We start from the raw sequence: 25,218 nt of genomic DNA, 5'->3' as shown, positions 1-25,218 counted from the left end.
GGACAGACGACCCCCTCTTGGCAGCTCTACCTTTTCCTCGTCTCCTTCACCATAGTGTAACCTTCTCGGCTTTTCCCATCTGCTGGTCTTGCCTTATGGCTCTGCTATGCCCTTGTCACTGCTGAAGACAGTAACTTGTAGTGGCCAGGCCTCTCGGGCTGCCATCCATCTCCCCGCCCTTGGGGCTCATGACCTCTGCGCTTCCTGTCACCTCTAGAAGGTACGGGCTTGTCTTCCAATGGAGGATATTCCTTCAGGGGGTACTAACTCTTCATTTTTATTTGGTCATTGCTTTGGTCTGTCTATGTGTCACATGCACACACAGTCTCCAGGTGTGTGCTTCTTCCGTCAGTCATGGGCAAGTGTGTTTCTATCTCCCTCGTCTCCAGGAACCAGCCTCCTCCAGCCTCATCTTGTAGATCTGGTGGCCTAGAGTTTTCGTAGATAATTGTTCCCGTATTTTAATATGCGTCTGGAAATTTTTTAGGGCTGTTCACAGACTCTTCTACCTTTGGTACCAGCACTTAAGCTTTTATCTTCTCTATCGGCCTTTCTTTCTATTTAGCGTTTTTGGAAAATCTAGGTTTTAGAGTCTTGGTGGTTATTCAAAAAGTCTGTTCAAATATGATCTCTTTCCTTTGTGATTCGGCTGGTTTTGTCCTGTAGAGGTGTTGAGTGGTACACATTCTCTTTTTCAGGTGAGCTAAACTTGTCAGGTCAAGAAGTTCCATAAACTTTATTGGTGATGACACCATGGGCTGTAAGGCAGGCACTCTAGGGCTTTCGAAGTCATGGCTGGCACATTAGTCTGTGAATATTTAAAGACAGAGATGGTGAGCCTGTGCATTTAGGTTTATTAGTAGATTTGACAGTTTATTGGTTAAATTATGTCCTATCTTTCTTCACTTTGCTTTTCCAACTCTGTGAGTCAGAATAAGGGAGATTAGGCCTTAGACCTTTGTCATTGACTCCCCAACCTCTCCCCAACACAGAGACAAATGCTGCAAAAGAAATGTGCAGGGAGGAGGGTTGGGAGACGCTAGACTTTGGCAGCAGGACCCCCTCTGGGCTGTGCTATAGCCGTCTCCAGGCGTTCTGCTTGAAAAGTACAGACAATCAAGTCAGCAGGCTCTGAAGGGGAGACTCACACCACCCAGACTCACAAGGGACTGGCTCATAAACCAATGCCTGAGTGTTGATTTATCTGAGGAGAGAAGCCTGGTAGGACAGTGGCTTCTAGGCATTGGCTTAGGCCGCTGGCTCCCCCTGGGGGGTGGTGTCCTCAGGAAGACAATTCTCAGCTCTGAAAGCTCCTTTACAAACACAGGATTAGAACAAGGTGAGACATCTTCAGGTAGCCCATGTGTGCCCTGTTTACATGCTGCAGACACTTCAATATTAGGAAATGGGTCTTTCATTGAAATCAGAGTCCACCCTACAACTTCTTGGGCAGTCTTGGGAACATCTGGGAAGACACTTCTGTGTTTCAGCTCACCCTGTGTGTCACCAGATGCTTCTGCCTGCATGGTGCTAGGACTGAGGACGTGTTCTAGGCATTGTCGAGTCTGCTTATCTTAGAGTAGGTTTTCAGTTGGCTTCCTGGGACACTTGGGAGGGCCTCCCTCGGCCCTTTTGCAAACTCTGAAAGACACCCTCACCTCAGCCTGGCCGGTCTTGGTTACTTGTGAGTGCCCTGAAGGAAGCATTCCAGATGGCTGACTCCATTGGCTTCCCTGTTCCTGTCTGGTGTCTTCTGACCTGATCACCAGATCCTGGGATTCTGTGTGCCTGGTGTGGGGCTCGTAGTTCTCCTTGTGTGGACTCTGTTTCTCACCAAGAAGGTTGGGATCCCAACCTTCAGCAGGTAGGGGAGGTGATGCTCTGGTTGCAGTCCGAAAATCCAGCCTCACAGGTGGATCTCATGGGCCGCATCCTGCTGAATTCCCTGCATCCCATTTTTAAAATGATCTGCAGCAGAAGAGGGCCCAGTGGCCCAGTCATTCACGTAGGAGGTAATTGCCAGTCATCCCATGCACCTCTCCGTGCTCTGCAGTGGGCGTGTCCTTGTGATAAGATTTTCTTGGGCCACCAAGAAGGGGAGCTTGGATTCTTCGAGGGCACTCAAGTGGTGGAGGGACTTGATCCCCAGGTATGTCCTCACTGACCCTGGTCTTTCCCTCTCTCCCTTCTCTCTCCCAGATTATAATTGAAGATATTGGGAACAAAAGGAAATATGATTTCCCACTTAACCGTTGGCTGGCCTTGGACGAAGATGATGGCAAAATCCAAAGGGATATCTTAGTGGGTGGAGCTGAGACCACAGGTAGGACCTATGAAAGGGGAAGCCCTTTTGGCTGACGTTGCACTTTCTGCTGGAGGCTCAGTGTTCTCATCTGTGGGCCTGGAGTCCTGTGACCAAGTGGGAGCTCTAGCCACTCCTCCTGCTCCTGAAAGTGTCCTGCTCCTTTGGGCTGGAGCCTGTGGCTCTGCTGATGCCAGAGAAGGTGGGGAGATGGCCCTGAGGACATGCTGACTTCCCAGGACATAAAGCCAGAATGTGAAGGCCTACTATTCACGTGTGGATGTTTATGAGGATATGGATTTGCTCTTAACTCCTCCTACTATTGAGCACTTACCAGACTCTGGGATCCCTGCGAGGCACCTGACCTGTTCTGGCTCCTTTAATATGGTGGCCCTGTAGTGTAGGAACTGTTACTGCCCCCATTTCACAGATGAGCAAACTGAGTCACAGAGACAGGAAGAGGCCTGTCCAAGGTCACAGAGCTAGTGACAGATCCAGGATTTGGTCTGCCACCTGAACATCTGCCTGGTGTGAATTCCACAGAAAATCTGCAACTTCTAGCCGGGGGGTTCATGGATGTTTGAGAAAACCAGTGTCATGAATGTGTACCTCTGAGAACATGCTCTGCTATGCAGCCTCCCCTTGCTCACCCCCACATAGGGAATAAGCCCAGGTTCTGGGGCACAGTCTGCACAGTGCTCCACGGTCTGGCTCCAGCTGACATATCCACCCTCCCTCCATCCATACACCTTACCCTCTTTCTTGAATCTATGGCCCAGACTGTTAACCTCCTTCCCTCCTTCCCCCTTGTCCACTTGTCTTCAGTTCGGCTTCCTGTCGTTCCCCCCCCCCCCCCCCCCCCCCCCGCTGGTCTTACTCTTTCTCTCTCTTTAGAACATATTTCTGCTCCGCTTGTGATGCCAGTTCTCTTCCCTGTGCAGCCATCCCTCCCTCTGAACCCGTCCTCCCTGGACATTTGCACAGACCTCGACAGCTCTCAGGAGATCCAATGTTTCTCTGCTCCAACATCTTTCAGCCTCACATGTTCTTTGTAGCTGAGGTTTATAAATTATTTACTTAAAAACAGGTACCAGATGGGTCTGCTATGACCCCTTTCCCACATTTCTCTTACTTGCGCCCAGTGGTGGAGGAGCAGGAGGCATGGCCATCAGAGGCAGGGGATTGCTGGTAGTCTGGGCCATGAGCATATATATGTTCTAGGTTTCCTGGGCTCCGGGGCTGAGGGTGAGGTTGAGGGGGGCAGGGCAGGGTGTGTGCCCCCATGGAAGAATGAACAAGGACTAAAGTACCATTGGCTTAGACTCTGGGACAAAATGAAAGGTGGCCAGACCTTAGCAGAGTTTCCTGTCCAGATGTTTGTCTTTGGTGTTTTCTCTTTCTGAGTCCCATCTCAAGGCTTAATTGCCCTTTGCTGGCTCTTGCCCAGAACTTCGTGTCCTCATCTTGCCTCCTGACTGATGAAAACCCCAAATGGCCCACCAACAATGTTCCCTCCTTCCTTCACACCCCCTTCATCCTGCCATGTCAGGCTGTGAAGGGGAGGACATTAGTGCCCTCTATTAAAAGTTTCCTTTTTTGAAGTTATAAGCAAAAGAGCAAGCGAAATGAATTAGATAGCCCTGAATATAAATCTCTGTTAATAGAGTTGACTGTTATAATTAAATCAGACATAACAGAATTCATCCGGCAGCTATTAATATTATGCACGTGGTAATTAATGTTAATAACAAGTACTATTCTTAGCCAACTCAAATTCTCGTTCTCTTTTTTAGTCTTTGTAAGGCAGGCTGGCAGCTTCTTATAGTAATACCTGTAGTTTATTCCAAAACTCAAATACATTGACACACAGACTCTGAAAAAGATAAATGAGGGGCACTGGATGTCATCTGGGAATGAGAGTGTGTGGAGGAGGGAGGGCTTAGGGAGGCGGTGGTCAGGGAGGGGAGAGTGTGGTGGGATTTTGTAACCAGCTGGCGCTAACCTTCTCTTCCCCTGTGGCTTCTACACCAGCTATCTCGTACATTGTCACCATCTTCACGGGGGATGTCCGGGGGGCTGGGACCAAATCCAAAATCTACTTGGTCATGTATGGGGCCAGAGGGAATAAGAACAGTGGCAAAATCTTCCTGGAAGGCGGTGTGTTTGACCGTGGCCGCATGGACATCTTCCACATTGAGCTGGCTGTCCTCCTCAGCCCCCTGAGTCGGGTCTCCATCGGGCATGGCAATGTGGGCGTCAACAGAGGCTGGTACTGTGAAAAGGTAAGGGATGCTCCCAGTGAGGGAGGCCTTTCTTGATTCAACCCCTTGCTTTTTTAACTTACAAATAGAAATGCTGCCCTGCTTCCTGCTCCCCGCTTCCTCTGGACCAGTGACAGACCACATGGGCAGTCCCTTTCATGGGGGGTGTTGGCTTGGTAGCACGCCCATCCATCTTGTTTTGCTTATGGTCAGGAATGAGGGCTGTTCTGCGCATGCATCCAAGGGCCAAAAGCAGGTGCTAGCTGGTAGTTATAAGCTGTCCAGCTTCTTGGTGTCCTGTTTCACTTCAGCTTATGAATCTCTCAGTCAACAAATATTTTTGAAAATGAGCTTGCATGGTGGGATACGTATGCTTGAAGATGTATACACAGTAAAAGTAAGATAGAGACAGTATGAAAACAAATGTCAGTTTTGTTGACCTTCCAACTTAAGATATAGAACATTTCCAATACTCTTGAACTGACACTGTGTCCTTCTGAAATCATAAAATTTTATTTTCCCCAAAGGGCATGTGAGTTGTGTCTACGTATATGTTGTTTGTAGCCAGCAGTTTTCAGTCAACAGTATGCATCAGAGATTCATCCGAATTGGTAACAGGTGCTATAGTTCATCCGATGTCCCATCCATTCCGTTGCATGAATCCATCACCATTTGTCTGTTCTCCAACTGATGGAAATTATGGGGTTGTGTTTCCTGATTCTTGCTGTTATAAAAAATGCCACCATGACATTCTCGTGTGTTTATCTTTGCACAAATGTACGAGCTTCTTGGAAGGGAAAATCTAGGTCACAGGGTAAGTGAATCTTCAGCTTTGCCTGATAATTGCATTTTCAAAGGAGGCCAGATTGCTTTCCAAAGCAGTTCATTCTATTCCTCTCCCGTCAGACGTGTGTAAGACATTTTACTCTATACCTCCTCATCAACACTTGACGTTGCCTGAATTTTTCATTTTCACCATTTCAGAGGTTATAAAATGAACTCACTGTGGTTCTAATTTTTATTTTCATGATTACTATTAAACTTGAATATCTTTTCATAATTTTATTGGCTATTCATGTTTCTTTGTATATGAAATGCCTGTTCATGGTGGGTTTTTTTTTCTTTCTGATTTTTCTATTGACCGATCTATCTTTGAATTTACTTTTAGTTCTTTATTAAATCTGGATACTAATCCTTGGTTGATGGTGTATGTTCAAGTATCTTTTCATAGTTTGTTCATGGTGTTCTTTGGGGAAGAGAAGATTTAAGTTAGAGACAATCTAACTTATTAATTTTTGTCTTTATGGTTAATGTTTTTTGTACTGTCAAAGGAAATCTTACCTATTCTAAAGCTCTTAAGATATTCTTCTGTACTCTCTTCCAAAAATTGTAAAGTTTGAGGTACCTGGATGGCTCAGTCTTTTGAACATCCAACTCTTGGTTTTGGCTCAGGTCTTGACCTCAGGATCATGGGATCAAGCCCCATATCGGGGCATGCTCAGCACAGAGTCTGCTTGATATTCTCTCTCTCCCTTTCCCTTTGCCCCTCCCTCTGGTCATCTGGTCATGCTCTCTCTCTCTCTTCCTCTCTCGCTCTCAAATAGGTAAATAAAATCTTTTTAAAAAATTCTGAAGTTTGGTATTCCTATTTACATATTTACACCTTTAATCTACCAGGATTTGATTTTTTGTGGGAGATAGGGGTCCAAATTTTCGTGCTTTTTTTTTTTTTCTGTATAGATACTCAGATGTCTCAGTGAATTTAAAGGCTTTTCAAAACCTGGAATTCTCTTAAAAACAGATTCCTGCACTCCAACTCAAACCTATTGACTCAGAATTTCCAGTTAATCTGGATATTGAGATAATTCTTATCATTAAGGAAGCTTCAGAATCATTGATTTACTAAGTAGTAACTCTTCTCAACTGTTCTTGGCAACTTGGTCTTGTCAAATTCCTCAGATACATGGTTTTGCCTCTGAGATTTCTTGTCTGTTCTATTTATTGATTGAATTTATTTCTACATGAATACAATACTATCATCATTTCATATCTTATTCTAAGTCTTGCTATCTGCTAGGGAAAATTTACCCATCTTATTCTTTTTTCTTAGGAATGTGTTAATATTCATGACCTTTAACCCTTCCATGGTAGTTTTAGAATTTTCCTGCCAACTTCTATGAAGAACTGTGTTGAACAGAATTGATATCTTGCTAGTTTTTATATCTATGAACATTGTATACCTCTTAAAATTTAGGTCTCCTTTAACATTTTTCAATGTAGTTTCATATTTTTTCTTGATAAAGGTCTTGCATGTCTTTGTTAGATATATTCATAGAGTCCTTATAATTTTTGTTGCTATTATATTTGATATCTGTTTAAAATGTAATTTTAAATGTAAATTTTATTTTATTTTATTTTTTTAATGTAAATTTTAAATGTAATTTTTTTAAATTACATTTTAAACTATTTGCTGATGTAGAAATAGAAGCAATTCTGTACATTGAGTTTACAAATAGCCATCTTACCAAACTCTAATTAGTTATAGTAATTTGTCTATAGATTTTTGGGAAAGTTTCTTTATAGGAAGTCATATTGTCTGTGAATGATGACAGTTTGGTTTCTTTCTTTCCAAAGTTTATATTTAATCTTTTTATTTGACCACATGAGAAGTACAATGCTGAACAGAAGGGTTAATAGTAAGCATCTTTATTTTGGTTTTGATTTTAAAGGAAATACTTCTAATGTTCTATTTATTTAATTGTGGTTGTTGAGGGGTTTTGGTCGAGAGTCTTAGATTAGATGAAGGAAATTCTCTTCTCTTTCTGTATTGTTCAAACTTTTTGTCATGAATTGTTGAATTGTATCTAATGCTTTTTCGGCACTTAGTGCAATCATCATAAGGCTTTTCTCTTATTAATTTGGTGAATTATATGACTGCATTTTCTCATGGCAAACCAACTGTGAATTTCTTTAAGACAAACCTGATCATAATGGATTTTAATTTTACAAGTTTCTCGAATTGGTTTGCCAAGATCTTAAATAAAATTTTTGTTGGGACACCTGGGTGGCTCAGTGGTTGAGCATCTGCCTTCAACTCAGGGTGTGATCCTGGGGTCTGGGATTAAGTCCCCCATCAGGCTCCCTTTAAGGAGCCTGCTTCTCCTTCTGTCTATATCTCTGCCTTCTCTCTGTGTCTCTCATGAATAAATAAATAAAATATTTTAAGAAATAAAATAAATAAAATAATAAAATATTTTTTTTGTATGTTCATGAGAAGCATAGCCCTTAATTTTCCTTTTTCATCTCATCCTTGGCAAGTTTGATCCTGGTATGAAATGATAATTATTCTCTTTCCTAAAAGAAGGTGTATAAAATTGTAGTGATCTGTTTCCCAAAAGTTTGGTTCCAGTCTCTTGCAAAATTATTTGGGATTGTGTGTGTGTGTGTGTGTGTGTGTGTGTGTCTGTGTGAAAATACTGATTTAAACAAATTGTTTTGTTTTGCTGGTCATAGAATTTCAGGCTTTCTATTTCTTCTTGAATCTGTTTTTTAAAAATATTTATTTATTTACTTTAGAGAGAGAATGAGAGAGCAAGAGACCAAGAGAATGAGCATACATGAACAGGGAAGGGGCAAAGGGAAAGGGAGAGAGAATCTTAAGCAGACTCTGCACTGAGCGCAGAGCTGTCACAGAACTTGATGTCACAACTCTGAGACCATGACATGATCTGGAACCAAGAGTCGGACACTTAACCAACTGTGCCATCCAGGGGCCTTTGAATCTATTTTATGAGCTATGTTTTTCTTGGAATTTGTGTATTCATAGATTCAATGTATTGGCACTTATGACTTCAGTCATATACAGTATTACTTTATCTTTTTAACCTCTGCTGCATCTATAATTATGACCCCCTTTTTATTTCTAATATCATTTGTTTATGCCTTCTTGCTTTTTAAAAATATCATTCCCACAAAAATTTTATTTACTCTTTCTAATAATCAATATTTGGCTTTGTTTATATTCCATTTTATCTCTATTCCATTTTGTTGGTTTCTGTTCTTATCTCTTTTAATTTCTCTGAGTTTCTGTTATTGCTGTTTTTCTAAATTCTTAAGTTGGATTCTTAGCTTATTAATTTTTAGCCTTCTTCTTTTCTCATATAATCATTTGACTATAACTTACTCTCGGAGTAGTACCCCACATGTTACAATATGGAATATTTTTATCATTCAGCTTAATTTTATTGCTCAACTGTGTTTGGGTATACTTGATATAAGACAAAACACACTGTTTTAAACCGTGTAGTTCTGTGAATTTTGACAAATGCAAATACTGTGTAACTATTACTGGAATCAATATGTAGAAAGTTTCAGTCTCTGTAGCCTGTTTCTTATGCTCCCTCTCAGTCAATCTCTACAACTCCAAGCATTAATCTGATTTCAGTCATGAAAGATTAGATTTGTCCTTCTAGCACTTAATATATATGGAATCATGCAGTATGTACTCGTGTATGTGTATGTATGTGTGTGACTTCTTTCACTCAGTACAGTATTTTTAATTGTATTGTTAATCTGTATTGTATTACATATTAGTGACTTATTCTTTTTATTGCTAAGTGGTATTTCATTGTTAGAATATATAACAATTTATTGATCCAGTCAACTGTTCATGTACATTTGGGTCATTTCCAGTTTTTGTTTTTTTGTTTGTCTGAGTTTTTCTTTACTATTATGAATATAGCTGCTATGAATAATCATGTACAAGTCTTTGGATGAACATATTTTAATTTTGTTGGGTAAATACCTAAAAGTGGAATAGCTGGGGTTGCCTGGGTGGCTCAGTGGTTGACCATCGGCCTTCAGCTCTGGGTGTGATCCCAGGGTCTGTGATCAAGTCCTGCATTGGGCTCCCCACAGGGAGCCTGCTTCTCCCTCTGTCTCTGCCTCTCTCATGAATAAATAAATAAAATCTTTTTTTTAAAAAATGGAATCTCTGGATCTTATGATAAATATACATGTAACTTTTTAAAAATCTCTGAAATTGTTTTCTACGTGTCTATATACAGTTTTGTACGCCCTCTACCAATGTATCAGAATTCCAGTTGCTCCACAACCTCACTATCACTTGATATTGTCAATCTTTTAATTTTTTAGACACTATAATGGGAATTAGATATTATAAATGCATGATGGCATTTAATTATGATTTTAATTTACATGCCTCTGATTACCAATTAGGTTGAACATTATTTTTAAGTGCTTATTGATGATTTGTATGTCTTTTGTGAGGTATCTTTTTCCTATCTACATTTTTTATCATTTTATTATCAATTTATAAGCATTATCTATGTATTCTTAATATAAGTTCTTTGTCAGATATGCTGTATCTACCTGTGGTGTATACATATAATCTCCCACTCTGTGACTTGCACTTTCATTTTCATAACAATGCTTTTTGAAGAGCAAAAACTTTTAATGCCAATGAAAGGTAATTTGTTCATGTTTTCCTTTTATGCATTATGTTTTTTGGTTCTAATTATTTCACTTATAATTCTTCTGTGACCTATTAGTTATTTTGAAGTGTGATTTTTAGGTTCCAAATACATATTCTTTTGTTATATTTTGTTACTTATTTTTAATTTAACATCATTTTAACCAGAAAACATAGTCTGCATGATGCCATTTAAAAAGATTTAAAGTGGGATGCCTGAGTGGCTCAGTAGTTGAGTGTCTACCTTCAACTCAGGATGTGATCCCAGCATCCTGGGATCGAGTCCCGCATCAGGCTCCCTGCTTCTCCTTCTGCCTATGTCTCTGCCTCTCTCTGTGTTTCTCATGAATAAATAAATAAAAGCTTAAAAAAAAGATTTAAAGTAAGTTTTACAGTGTATGTTCAATTTGTGTATTCATTCCAAGAGCTGAATCTAAGATTTTGATTTTATATGTTAAATTCAGTTTAATACTTTTGTTATTTGAATCGTCTATTTCCTTACTAACATTTTGTTTGATCTATTAATTGCTAAGAAAGATGTGTTGCAATTTCCCATGTCAGTGGTAGATATTTCAATTTTTTATTGTAGAGGTAACAATTTTTTGCTGTACATAGTGTAAGGCTATGTTATTAAGTCCAGAGTTAGTATAGCCTCTTGATGAACTGAATCTTTACTATAATCCAATCTGATGCCATCCATCTTTCAACTAGCAAATTTAGCCCACTTATATTTATTGTAATTACTGGCATATTTGTTTTTCTGCTTTTAGGGCTTTTGTTTCTTTTGGATTGGCTGTTTTTTTCCCCCTTGGTAGTGAATTAGAAATTATGCACTATTTCTGGCTTTTTGTTTGTTTGTTTGTTTGGGTTTTTTTTGGTGGTTTGTGTGTGTGTGTGTGTGTGTGTGTGATTACTATTGCAACTTTACCATACATACTTAATGTAGCAAATCCAAAGTTCAATCACCATCTCTACTTCTTGGATAATACAAGGATCTTTAAGATCTCTAATTACCCTGCATCTAGGTCACATGCTATATTTGCCTAGTATTTAGCTATATTTGGAATTATTTTTAAATCCACACATTAAATATTGTTTTGTAGATTTACCTACATATTTGGCAGTTTGTTTGCTTGCCATCTCTTCTTGCATCAGACTTTATTTCTGGTGTTCATTTTCTTCTTTCTGAAGTATATTATTCAGAAGTTCCTTTGGTTAGAATCTGTTGGTGATAGGCTTTATTTTTGTTCATTTGAAAAAAATTTTTATTTCATTCTCATTCTTGAAAGATAATTTTAGAGTACAGAATTCTAGATTGAGTTAATTTGCACCCCATTGCCCAAGTATTTTCTGGTTTCTGTTAGTCTAATTGCTATCAGCTATCTTTTGTCTCCTGGTACTCTTATCTTCTCTTTGTTTTTCACATGCTGATGCTTCTCTTCAATACATCTAGGTTAATGTGTATTACTCCTTATCCTGCCTGTGACCAGGCTTATAGTAACTGATTCTCAGGGGAGATTATTATTATCTGCCTGGAGCAAAGGCAGAGACGAAAGGCTTCACTTTGCAGATATTTCCTTGCCTACCTTTTTTCTGAGGGTGCAGCTCCTTCAAGTGTTTCTGCTTAACCGGGTTTGTAGTTCAGATCCTCCAGTTTGCAAAATGCAAGGCCTAGTCTCCTGCTTCTCAAGTGGCTATTGATTTCCTGAGTGTGTGGTATTGCCTTTTACTTTTGGTGCAGCACCAACTCCAGAATTCACGTATACCCGTTCTCTTGGCTTCTGCTTACTCTGAATTTTGCTGACCCTTGTGCCTTTTCTGTAACTTCTTGTCAGCTCAACCATGTATATAAAAGGATATTTTGTGTTATTTATCTGGCCTATGGGTCTTTTGCAGTGGTGGGAAGCTTTTCAGACTACCTAGTTTGTTGTACTACCCAGTCCTGAGGTAGAACTTTTAACAAGTATTTTTAAGTGCTCACTGTATACTTAGAACTATGTTTGGAGGAGCCATAAGGAGTGAGAACACACAACCTCAGCCTTTTAGGACTTTGCCATCTTGTTGATGAAACAAGACTAATACACACGTGGCCATTAGAGAACAACTCAGGAGTAAACTAGGGAGGAAACAACCGCAGGATTTGTTCAGAGGAAAGAAAGACAGACTGTTAAGTAATTATTGGTGATTAGAACTTTCTGTGCCCCCAGATCACCCTGCATGGGTACCCTCCAGTTTTGTGTGTGAGTAGGTCCATTTCTGAATATGTAGTTGCGTCAAATATTTAGAATAGAAGATGGAGCACAATAACGGGTCCTAGTGGACCTCAGCCATAATAGGAATCCTGAAATTCTTGCTGATGGGTATAAAGGTCCCAGACTGATAATTAGAAGTTAGGAGCATTTATGCTTCTGGTACTGCCACCATCTAACTGCAAATTTGGGCACTTCATTCCCTTTTCTAGGCCTCAGCTTTCCCATATGTTGAATGCATGTTAGGGTGACTATATTAATTGCTAATACATTTGCATCAGAGGACTAAAGTGTTTGAAGAGACTACCACCGGAGACTCTGAGCCATCATTTATCTTGAAGGAGGAGAATTTCTCTGGGAGGTGTAGGAGGTACAAACTTCCCTCCCCCGATTTTTTGTCTCCCTTCCTCTTGGTGTTTATAAGTTAAGGTTTCACACAGCTTTGATGGCCAGATAGTCTCAGTTGAATTCTCAGAGATAATTGGGTATTTCTAAGGGTAATAATTCAATGCAAGGAAATTATAGTCAATGGTAGTAACCATGAACAACTGACAACAACAAGCACCAGTAAGACAGTGGGTAGTCAAAATGCTTGATCAGGGATAGGGTCAAATTAGTTCTTAAGTTAAAAAGAAGGCAGGGGATCCCTGGGTGGCTCAGTGGTTTAGCGCCTGCCTTTGGCCAAGGGTGTGATCCTGGGTTCCCGGGATCGAGTCCCACGTTGGGCTCCTTGTGTGGAGCCTGCTTCTCCCTCTGCCTGTGTCTCTGCCTCCTCTCTCTCTCTGTCTCTCATGAATAAAAAAATGAATAAAAAAATAAAATCTTTAGAAAATAAAAAGAAGGCAGAGCTGAGAGTCTAGTAGTATGAACAGTCAGCTCTTGACTGACAGAAAATTTTGTAGTGTCATAAGAACATTCCTTTGGACATATCTAATGTGAGTGCCTTAGGCTGGATACACTTCTAAGTTCTAAACTGATGAGTTCAGAATGTGAGTAGAATAGAGCAAGTGTGAGAAAGAAGGCTGAATGAAGCTCAAGCCCAGAAAAGCGTAGTTTGTTTTTATGTTAAATTCCAGATATTCATTGCCTTTTATGTGATCAACCTTTTTACTACAAGATAAATATAGGGAATTAATTTAGTGTTCTAGTTCATTTGGTTTGGACTGGTGCACATAAATATGATGTTCAAAGAGGGTGTTGTATATAGGGGGAAGAATTTGAGATTTGGGCTGATAAATTGAAGGATGGATGATATCTATGCAGGAAGACTCCTTGTGGGAGGCATTTCTTGATCTAAGATTTAATGAAAGAGTAAACAGGAAGAAAAGTATCATTCCTTAAAAATCCTAATGTAGATGACCCTTAACATGAAGATGCTGTGAAATATTGCAAGGAAGTCCCAACAAGGGGACCTACTGCAGGAGACTTGTGATCTACTCCCCCCGCACAGGTGGTGATTCTATGCCCCTTCACTGGCATCCAGCAGACCTTTCCTTGCAGCAACTGGCTGGATGAGAAGAAGGTGGATGGGTTGATCGAGAGGCAGCTCTACGAGATGGTGTCTCTCAGGAAGAAGAGGCTGAAAAGTAGGTGGAGAGGGCCCAGAGGCTGGTGGCCTCCCAGATAGGGCTAGCAGAGGCCAGGATGTCAGACCCCTGGGCAAGAACTCCACTTTGAAGGGGTCTGTTTCTGCTCCTCAGTTCTTCTCTAGAGAGGAAGGGGATGGACCTGGTGGGAAATTCATTTCTCCAAGGTGTAGGCCACATAGAGTTATATGCCTGGCACCAAGGCTGGTTCCCCTGTGACCCCAAATTTGATAAGCTTCTGTGATGGGCTAGATGTTAAACTGGATGGTTCAACACAGTACACTCTGAGTATACATAGGAAACAAGGAGTCAGCTCTTTTCCTTATCTAAAACATACTTATAGGCTTTTGCCATTAAAAGGAACATTGAGGTACCCTTCTTCAAATAGCAAGGAATCCTTGGGTCCCTAATATTGGCACCTGTTCTGGTGAGTTTCTGAGAGTGAACACTATACCTGTGTATGATCTGCACTTCAGTCCTGAACACCTTTTTTTGCTTCTCTTCCCCACTGGTAACATGAAAAATTCTTTATTCTTAAAGTTTATGGGGCAACTTGACCTGTCTCTGCAGAATTTCCTTGGTCCCTATGGGTCTGGACAACCGACTTGAAGAAAGCTGGTACCAACTCTCCCATCTTCATCCAGATTTATGGGCAGAAGGGACGAACGGACGAGATTCTCCTGAATCCCAACAACAAGTGGTTAAAACCAGGCATAATTGAGAAATTTAGGGTAGGAGAGAAGTGCAATGGGGTGGGAGGGAAGAAGGAGGAAGGAGGAAGGGATGTTAAAGGTATTTGTCATGAGAAAGGTTTTCTAAGCCAGATTTTGAATCAAGTTTGAGGACAAAGGGGTGCTACAAGAAATTCAGGGCCCTACAAGAGGTGCCAGAGTGATCTATTGATTGAATGGGGTATACTTTGGAGTTCTGGCCCTTCACCTGAATCAAACACTTCAGAACCAAACTTGGGAGAAAGAAGTAGGTATGGAATGTTCTTGAGGAACTTAGAAACTTGGGGAATCATTGTCAAACAGAGGCTCCAGGCACATTAATGTCCAAGTCGTCCGATCTGGAGTGAATGAGAGAGTGAGGAGCAAATCGAAAGGAAAGTGTAAATAGTAGAATATTTTAAAAGAAATTTAGCTTTAAATTTCTGGTGCCATATATAACTAGAGCAAGGTTTGTTTTGCCAACAGAAGTGTGCTCTGACCTTTAGGGGAGAATTATTTGTAATTTTCAGCTGTCTTCCCAGAGCACCCCACTGGTGCTTCTGCTATAGACTGAGTTCATTGCTCTTCATGTATTTGTCTTCCTGGCTAGACTGTGAGCCCCTAGGGAAAGGGCACGACTGCTGTATTGATCTTTTTGTCTGTTTTAGTGCCCAGCGGAGCCCTGGGGCTGTGGGCCTGTGCTAATTTGCAGGGCTGCCATATGGGTTTTGTTACTGGGAGTTTATTGCTTGGAAGATTTTCTTTATTCTGGATCCTACTGTGGGTCAGTTATTTTTGTTCGGTTTCACCAGGCCAGACCGAACCTAGGCCCTACATGGCTGTCTCGCCCTCACGTGCCTCTGGTTGCAAAGGCATGAGAGGATAAAGTATATGAGGGGGACTTGAAGCAAAGCCATCCTCGCTGCTGAAGATGTGGCCCAGAGTGGGTGCCCTCCTGGCAGGCGGTCAGCTGTGAGGATAAACATGTTTCACTGGATTACGTCTACCCAAACCTTGTTATTTCTCCCCATAGATTGAGCTCCCAGATCTTGGCAGGTTTTACAAGATTCGAGCATGGCATGACAGAAGGAGCCCTGGTTCTGGATGGCATTTAGAAAAGGTGAAGTGTGCCATCCCTGGGGCTTGGGAGGTAGTTGGGAGAAGAACCAGAGTGGTCCCTTTCTAATGACCCTGTCACGTCAGTTTGCCTTTGTGTCTGTTGGGAGTGGGAGTGGGTAACCATGGGTCTCACAGTGAAACCTGTATTTGGACATAGGACACGGGGACTTCCTGATGGGGAGAGGATCTCCAAAGTAGACTGAGAAAATGCTCAGCTGTTCAGGAGACTTGTATGCCTCCCCAGGCACCTGGCTGCTAGGAAAGCATGAGTCTCCAGGGAGCAGGAGGGATAGATGTTAATCTGGCATTCCATCTTCCACAAGAGTCATCTCTATGGGACGGCCTTGGCCTGCCTTTGAGGAGATAGCAGAACGGGGACCCCAGGGTGTAGTATATCTCTGGTACACCCCCTTGCTCACCCAGAACTTTATTCCAGATGACCTTAATGAACACTCTGACCAAGGACAAGTATAACTTCAACTGTAATCGCTGGCTGGATGCCAATGAAGATGACAATGAGATTGTGAGAGAAATGACTGCAGAGGGCCCAACAGTGCGGAGGATAATGGGCAGTGAGTATTGACCAGCTCTCCATCCCCAGGTAGGCAGTAGAGCTCCTGGTCAGCATGCCAGTGGGGGTCTGGCCCACGAGTCTTTTCCACTATACCTCATCAGGCCCCCTCCAAATGCCAGGTTGCAGTCAGAAGTTCCCAGCCTTATGACAGGCTTGCAGGAGGCATCTCTAAGGTGTGATGCCAGAGCCTGTGGTGGTGGGTGTGGGGGAGGGAGGTGACATTTATGGGTCTTCAGGTGGCTGAGGGGATGAGAGGAACCTCCACTGAGCAATGTTTCTCCACAGCCTTCCTGACGTTAAAGAAGCATTCTCTTCAATTTATGTGTGAGACGCTCCCCCAAAAGGAAAGCTGTATCTAGAAGCCACGATTGGCTGCCCCAGATGAGTCCTCTGTTTCTAATTAAGGCTCATAGGAGAGGAACTAAGCTTTTAATCTGGGGTCCATTTTCCACATTCAAAGAAGTAAAGGGAGATCATTTTGCCTCCACATTATAGTAGCAGAATAGACAAAGACACAGCACATGTCCTGTCCTTTTCCCTTGGCAGACGTTACTGAGTGATCACAGCCTTCTCTCCCGCTGAGTCTGAAATGAGTTTCAAAGCTCTCAATACAGCACTCCAAGCAGACATTAGCAATTGATCAAGATTGGCACTTAACATAATTAACATCTTTGCTATCACTGTGGCAGCTGTTAATTTTTTAAGTGTAGGAATACTGTAAAATTGCAAAGAGTTAAGAATATATAGTAAACAATATCACCCATAGTTCTGATAGCTCTTCTAAATATTTGGATAATGTCACTTCTCAGACATTTGTACATCCAGTAGAAGCTCTGTATATGTTTATTAAAATGATTTAAATAGAAGTAAATGCTCAAAAACATAGAAACCCCACAGAGCAAATATCTACTAAGAGATTACCCCACCTATTAGTCTGATTAGGCAATGCTTGCGATTGGCAGTATCTATCATCAACTTTATGGTGGTTCTTCATTTTTAATTAAAAATGTGACCATAGAATATTTGGGTTCAGAGGCTTTTAAAATATCCTGATGCAGTTCAGGCAAGTGAGGAGTTCTTGTCCTGATTATATAGTTTGAGACGGAGTCAGACCTAGAGCAAGGTCTTCCAGCTCCTGGGTCAGGGGCTCTACACTGTCTTTTCAAATTTGGTAATATTTTCTGTGGCAACAAAGAAGTCCTCTACCTGGGAACAAGTAGGTAACAGGATTCTTCCCCCAAATGGGGTATGATATAATAATATAGTCCATTGAGGCAGAGATACACCTGCTCTTATGGATCTGTCCCCTTTGTGTGCCAGAATTGAGTCTGCAGGTTTGAACCAAGTAGGGGGGTGTCTTGGGACCTAACCACCTCCTTGCTCTTTCTAACCAATTCTCATGACTTTAGCTCCTCACTTCCTGTTTCTAAAGTTACCTGGACCTTTCATTCCTGAACCTTTTTTGCTGGTTGCCTCTCAAATTTCACACGTGACAGCTCTGAGCGATTCTCTCTGGTCTGGTATGTCAGGGATCCTCAAACTTTCATGTGCTGTATCATCCAGAGGGCTTGTTGAAACGCAGAGCACTCAGCCCCACTCACAGGGTTCCTGATTCAGGAAGTCGGGGGTGAGACCCAGGAATTTGTCTCACAGATTTCTAGATGATGCTGCTGGTGAGGAACCACTGTGCCAAGGTATTATTTGCTTTTCCGGGGACTGTCAAGTTCCCAAAATCTTGTTGCTGTTATCTGTGTTGTCCCTATCACCTAGGTTTATCAATGAAAACTTTTTTTTCATTTGGTTAAGTCCTGGAAACACCTGTACATTGTCATTTTAGTGAAGTTTTTCCAGAAATAAATCTACCATTTTTACTTAGAATGCCCAAGATGTTCTTTACCTCTACCCCCTCTTTACCTTGACAGAAGCCTGGCTACTCTGTCCCTCCAAATCTGTTTTTCCTCCTCCCAGACTGTGGGACCAGGGGGAGGATGTTTGCCTGACTCCCTCCCTCTGCACTCTCAGACTTGGGACTCACACCATCTCACGATGTCGCCTCAGCCCCGGATCAATTCCATCTCTGGTTACTTTTTTCTTTCAATGAAGATGGTATAATGTGTCTCTTGGTCATCCTCCAGACCCCCAACTCCCACCATTGTTCTAGGGCAGTGTATTATCAGTCTGCTCGGGCTCCCATAACAAAATACCACAGATCAGGGGCTTAAACAACAGAAATTAATTTTCTCACAATTCTAGAGAAGTCCAAGATGGACGTGTCAGCAGGGTTGGGTTCTTCTGAGGCCTCTCTCTTTGGCTTATAGATGGCAGCCTTCTTGCTGCGTCCTCACACAGTCTTCCCTCTAGTGTGCCCTTGTCTGTGCCCTAATCCCTTCTTCTGTCATATGGATTAGGGTCCACCCATAGGATCTCATTTTAGCTTAATCACCTCTTTAAAAGCCCTACCTCCAAATCATCACATTCTGAGATACTGTGGGTTAGGACTTAAACAAATGAATGGGATGGGGGGAGACACAATTCGACTCCACCCCAGAGATGCCGATTAGACTTTTTGAGGGCTATACCTGAGAATCTGCATCTTCATCAAGCATACCAAGTAATTTTTTTGCACATCAAAACTTCAGAGCCTTTGACCTGCCTTTTTCAATGTTCATGTGCAAAATCCCCTCACCCGCATCCTAGTTCTCATCTACTTTGCTGATCACTGCCTCCCACCTACTTACCCCTCACCTTAGTACCTCACTCAGGATCATCACATGAAGCTCTTCTGACCAACACACCCTACCTCTGGCTGGGGCTCCTGCCTCCCAACACTCTCATGACCTGGGTGACACTTCACCCCATCCTGGAAATCCTTCTAGCTCCTTCTTCCCAACAGTTTCCCTGGCCTGTCTCATGGATGTGTGGAGGATGGAGTTTAGGGACAAATCTTTAATAAGTCATCAAGGGGAGAAGAAGAGGTACTGGAAATGGGCAAGAATTGGCTAGAGAGAGGGAAAATTCAGGAGATATTCTGAATGTGGCTCTGGCAGGACTTGGTGAAAGAATGCTGTGGAGACACAATGGGGAGATGAAATTTCTGCCCAAGATCGTGGGAGAAATTGCAGAGGAAGTGCCATTTGAGCTAGGTGTTCTCTCAGTAGGGAATTTGACAGACAAGGAGAGATTGGTGAGGAGGAAGAGCATGTCTATAGGTTACACTTGTAAATGTGCATGTAACATTTTAAACAGAGTAAAGATGTAAGGCTGTCATAGCTGTTGGTTTTTGTCTTCTGTGATACTATTTTTTTTTTAATTTTTTTTTTATTTTATTTATGATAGTCACAGAGAGATAGAGAGAGAGGCAGAGACACAGGCAGAGGGAGAAGCAGGCTCCATGCACCGGGAGCCTGACGTGGGATTCGATCCCGGGTCTCCAGGATCGCGCCCTGGGCCAAAGGCAGGCGCCAAACCGCTGCGCCACCCAGGGATCCCTCTTCTGTGATACTATTAAGGAACCATTTTATTTTTTTTAAAGTTGTTATTTATTTACTTGAGAGAGAGAGAGCTTGAGAGAGAGAGAGAGAGAGAGAGAGAGAGAAGAGCAATTGGGGTGAGGAGCAGAGGGAGAAGGAGAAGCAGACTCCTAGCTGAGCAGGGAACCTGTCCAGGAGCTCAATCCCAGGACCCCAGGACCATGACCTGAACTGAAGGCAGACTCTAAACAACTGAGCCACCCAGGTGCCCCTTAAAGAACCATTTTAATAAAAAAGAAAAAAAAAAAGAAAAGTCTCTAGTGAACAGTGTTGGATCGAAGAGCTGTCTGTCCTGGCTCTAATAGCAGTTTGATGTCTTCTAGAGGGTCCCTGGCAGTACTTTCCGGCCCATGTTAACTTGGATTCTATCTCCCAGATGCTTTATCTGGCCCCCATAAACTGCTGTTGTGCTTGGAACTCCCCCATGTCCTCATTCATCTCTACAGGAATTTGGATCTCCGCTGGTGGCAAGTCCCACTTCCCCAGTTGGTACCAGGGTATAGTGAATAATGTGCAGGGCTTCCTAGCAGTTGCTCAAGTGGAAAAGTCTTGGACTCACATAAAATAAGGACAAATTTAAAACCAGTTCTCAGGGCACCTGGGTGGCTCAGTTGGTTAAGCAGCTGATTCTTGGTTTCTGCTTAAATCATGACCTCGGGGTCCTGGGATCAAGCCTTGCCTCTGCACAGAGTCTGCTTGTCCCTCTCCCTGCCCCACCCCCACTCCTCCACCCCCATGCCCCTTACACACATATGCGCTTTCTCTCTCAAATAACTAGATATACATACATACATACCAGTTCTCTGACTTTGAATTGTGTACTCCTGGTTTACTTAAAAAAAAAACAAGGGCCAAAGAAGCAATTAATGCCATAGCTGGCTTTGAGGGGTGACCTAACTGACGAACACAGACCACAGAGGCACCGCTTACGATGCACGTCCACACTGCCCTTCCTCAGGAGTTCTGTGAGACACTAGAAGCAATGAGATCTGCATGCTCTCCTGTGTGTGCCACAGAAGCGATTATACACCACTGATGAGCGGCCAAGAGACCACTGGACTCGACTGCTGGAAAGAGGATCTTCTTGTTAATCAGGCTGAGGTGTAATTTTTAAATTAGAGTACAAGAGGCTCTAGTACTTACCCATCTGTTTGAAGTCTTTCACTGCTGATGGCTAACAATACAATTATTTTTAATGGTCCGTAGGCTTCCTGCCAGGAAGGCACTTGGGACCTAAATGGCTGGTGGCTGGGAGGGTCCCCTGGAGGAGATCAGGAGCCCCTAGAACTTCCAGCCAAATGGACCTTAGAGCTCCTGAACAAACAGGAGTGGAATTTCCAGGCAAAGGGATTTGCTACATTCCCTCCCAGTTTGCTCCTGGATTTGCTACATTCCCTCCCAGTTTGCTCCTGGATTTGCTACATTCCCTCCCAGTTTGCTCCTGGGAATTGCCCGATAGCTACAGCTGAAGAAGCAGAACTGAACTTCATCAGGACTAAGACACTAAGCGAGGCTGGTGTTCCTCCTGCCCTTTTGTGCTTCCACATTCCAGTACTCACTCCCTTAATGCTGTTCATCCCTCTTACTGCCACCAGTTTTATCACTAGGAGCTAAACACAAGAGCATCAGCTTCATTTATGCAGAGGCTGAAAGCTGAAGGCTGAGAAGGCTTAGAATTTGTATCCTAGCAGAGCTGATTGGAGAAGGTAGAGAAGCTCTAAGTTCAGGGGCTGTGGCCCCGTGAAGAGGTGATGTTGGGGGCAGGAGACTTTTGCAACCCCCTTGGTTCCCGTGCTCTCCTGGTGCCAACTTTGTGGACAGGTGGTCTCTCCTTGCCCATCACTCTGACCAGACTTTAGCTGCACACACTGTATCTACGTAGACCCACGGATTTAAGGCCAAATTTAATTTTCAGATGTCTCTATATCTCCAAATAAAAGTGGGTATATTCCTGAGAAACTAATTTGTGCACTGACTTAAACTTTTTGATGATTTGTATCAATCCGGATATACTTTGTTTTCATTTTAGATGAATCACCAACAGTAGCATCCAATTTTTAAAACAGTGGCTTTATTGAGCTATAATTCATATACTATACAATTCGCCCATTTAAAGTGTACAGTTCAGAGGCGTTTAGTATATTGATAAAATCATGCATCCATCACTACTATCAAATTCTAGAACATTTTCATCGCCCCCAGAAGAGATGTGGTATCCATTAACAGTCACGTTCTGTCTTCTACTTCACTCCTCAGACTCTGACAACCAATTATCTATTTTTTTGTTGTTGTTTCTATAGATTTGCCTTTTCAGGACATTTCATATAAGTGGAATCATATAATAAGTGACCTTTTATGTCTGGCTTCTTAGCATGTTTTTAAGATCCATCCACACTGTAGCACATATCAGTATTTCATTTCTTTTTATTGCTAAATAATATCTCATCATATAGTTAGATCACATTCAACTGTTGTTGGACATTTGGGTTGTTTCTACTTTTTTTGGCTGTTACGAATAATGCTGCTATGAACATTCAGGTATAAGTCTTTGTGTGGATATAGGTTTTCATTTCTCTTGAATGGAATTGCTGGGTTATATGGTAACTCTTTGTTTAACTTTTTAAGGATCTATCAAACTGTTCTTCAAAATAGCTGCACCATTTTATATTCCCATCAGCAGTGTGTGAGGGCTCCACTTTCTCCACATTCTTGCCAACGCTTCTTCTTTATTATTCTTTTTCCAGATTATTTTAGCTATTCTGGGTCCCTTTCAATTCAATATGAATTTTAGAATCAGCTTTTCAGTTCCTACAAAGAGGTCAGCTGGCATTCTGACAGAGGTTATATTTTATATGTGGATCCATTTGAGAATTGTCACCGTCTTAATAGTGTGAAGTCTTCCTCCAGTCAGTAAACGTGGGATGTTTTTCCAATTATTTAAGTAATTTTTATTTTTTTCAGCAATATTTTGTAGTTTTCAGAGCATGTTTCTCACTCATTTTATTAAATTTATCATATTTATCATATTATTATGCTCTTTTGAATGGAGATTTTTTTGTTTCATTTTCAGATTGTTTATTGCAAAAGAATAGAAATACAATTGATTCAGGTATATTGATCTTATACTCTACAACTTTGCTGAACTCATTTATTAGTTCAAATAGTTTTTAATGGAAACCTAAAGATTTTCTATATAAGATCATGTCATCTATGCATACAGATAGTTTTACTTCTTCCTTTCCAATATGGATGCCTAACTGCTTTGGCTAAAACCTCCAGTACCATGTTGAAAACAAATGGTGAGAGCAAATACCCTTGTCTTGTTTCTGATCTTAAGGAAGGCATCCAGTCTGTCACCATTAATTATGTATTAGCTGTGGGTGTTTCATAGATGACTTAATGGGTTGATGAAGTTTCCTTTTATTCCTAGTTTTCTGATAGTTTTCTTATCATGAAAGAGTGTTAGATTTTGTCATATGTTTTTTCTGAACCTATTGAAATGATCATGTTACATTTGTGTTTTATTCTATTGATGTGATACATTATATGAATTGATTTTTCAAAACTTGTATCCTTAGGATAAATTCTACTTTGTCAAGGTGTAAATCCTTTATGTTGCTGCACTTGGTTTGCTAGTATTTTGTTGGGGATTTTTGCATCCATATTCATAAGAGAGATAGGTCTGTAATGTTCTTTTCTTGTGATGTCTTGTGTCTGGTTTGGTATCAGGGTAATGCTGATCTCATAAAATGTTGGAAACATTCTGCCTTATTTTTTGGAAGAATTTGAAAAGAACTGGTATTAATCCTTCTTTGAATCCTTGATAGAATTCAGTGGTAAAGACATTTAGGCCTCAGCTTTTCTTTGTGAGTAGTTTTTTATTACTGATTTAATCTTTACACTTGTTTTATGTCTATCAGATAAAGCCAGTTCTGTTAGCTACTCTTTTACTTTCAACCTATTTCTGTCTTTGAATCTACGGTGTATCTCTGTATATAGCAGGTAGTTAGATCTATTATCAATTTTGCCAATCTTTGTGTAATAGTGTGACTTTTTTGGTGTTTGCTGACAGCTTTCAAACTATACTATGCCTCCCCCTTTCTGCCTGACATCTAGCGATTTGTTAAGAAGACTGAATGCTCTCCCTTAGCATTGGTGGAAACCTGAAGCCATGCAAGTGCTTACCCCTGCAAGGGAGGGTCTCAAGCTATTTTTAGGCTTTCTTGGAAACCTACCATACTCTCCCAGGAACTCTTCATTATGTGAACGATACATCTTGTATTCACTTTTGGTACACGTGAGACATCATCAGCCTTGACATATGAGCAAATATGTGGTGAAAGGACCCATCTTGACTCTGCAGGATGACCACACTCTGCCTTTTGATTGAAATATTTAGTCCATTTACATTTAATGTAATACTGATATAGCAGGATTTATGCCTGCCGTTTTGCTATTATTTTTTATGTTTCATATCTTTTTTTGTTGTTCTATTTTTATACTACCACTTTATTTTGTGTTAAATAAATATTTTCTGGAATACCATTTTATTTCCCTTGTTTATTTTAATATGTATTTTTCTTATTTTCAAATGGTTTCCCAGAGAATTACAATTAACATCTTAACTTATAATTCAGATTAATACCAACTTCATTTCAATAATATACAAAAACTTTCCTCTGATATGTTTGTTCTCCTCCCCCTCCTTTATGTTACACTGTCTTACAAATTATATCTGTATACGTTATAAAGCCCTAATGAAGTTTTATACTTATTGCTTTATGCAGTTGTCTTTTATATGAGATACGAAAAGAAAATAACTACAAATATTATACGATACCATCTATATATTTACCATGTCATTACTTTTCCTGGTGCTCTTCGGGTGAATTCCTCGTTGCTGCCTAATGTCTAATGTGAAGGATTCCCTTTAAATTTTCTTGGAGGGCAGGTCTACTAGTGATGATTTTTTTCAGTTTTTGTTTATCTGGGGATATCTTAATATCTTTTTAATTTTTAAAAATAGACTTTATTTTTTAGAGCAGTTTTAGGTTCACAGCAAAATTGGGAGGAAGTATAGAGATTTATCATATATTCCCTTCCCTTGCACATGCATATGCTCTCCATTATCATCATCACCTATCAGAATGACACATTTGTTATAATTAATGAGCCTACGTTGATACATCCTTAGCACCCTGAGCTCATGGTTTACTTGTGAAGAACTCTTGGTATTGTACATTCTGTGGGTTTGGACAAATTTATAATAACATGTATCCACCATAATGGTGGATATATAAATGGTGGATATATAAATATATAAATGGTAATATAAAGAGTAAATTCACTGCCCTAAAAAGTCCTCTGTGCTCTGCCTATTTACCTCTCCCTTCCTT

At 41.1% G+C, this 25,218-nt stretch overlaps 1 protein-coding gene across 1 annotated transcript in view; it reads left to right on the top strand.

Annotated features, from left to right (window-relative positions):
- Positions 1–25,218, top strand: part of LOXHD1 (lipoxygenase homology PLAT domains 1) — a 163,314-nt gene that overhangs the window by 48,688 nt on the left and 89,408 nt on the right. Inside the window, exons 7-12 of the mRNA XM_072732287.1 lie at positions 2,200–2,323; positions 4,334–4,584; positions 13,754–13,889; positions 14,460–14,620; positions 15,633–15,719; positions 16,155–16,290. Coding sequence (XP_072588388.1) covers positions 2,200–2,323; positions 4,334–4,584; positions 13,754–13,889; positions 14,460–14,620; positions 15,633–15,719; positions 16,155–16,290 — 895 coding nt within the window. The remainder of the gene's footprint in view (positions 1–2,199; positions 2,324–4,333; positions 4,585–13,753; positions 13,890–14,459; positions 14,621–15,632; positions 15,720–16,154; positions 16,291–25,218) is intronic.

This window comes from Vulpes vulpes, chromosome 13 (genome assembly GCF_048418805.1).
Source record: "Vulpes vulpes isolate BD-2025 chromosome 13, VulVul3, whole genome shotgun sequence".
Lineage (NCBI taxonomy): Eukaryota > Metazoa > Chordata > Mammalia > Carnivora > Canidae > Vulpes > Vulpes vulpes.
Note: the sequence above shows the minus strand (reverse complement) of the source record. Positions and strands in the feature narration are given on the sequence as shown.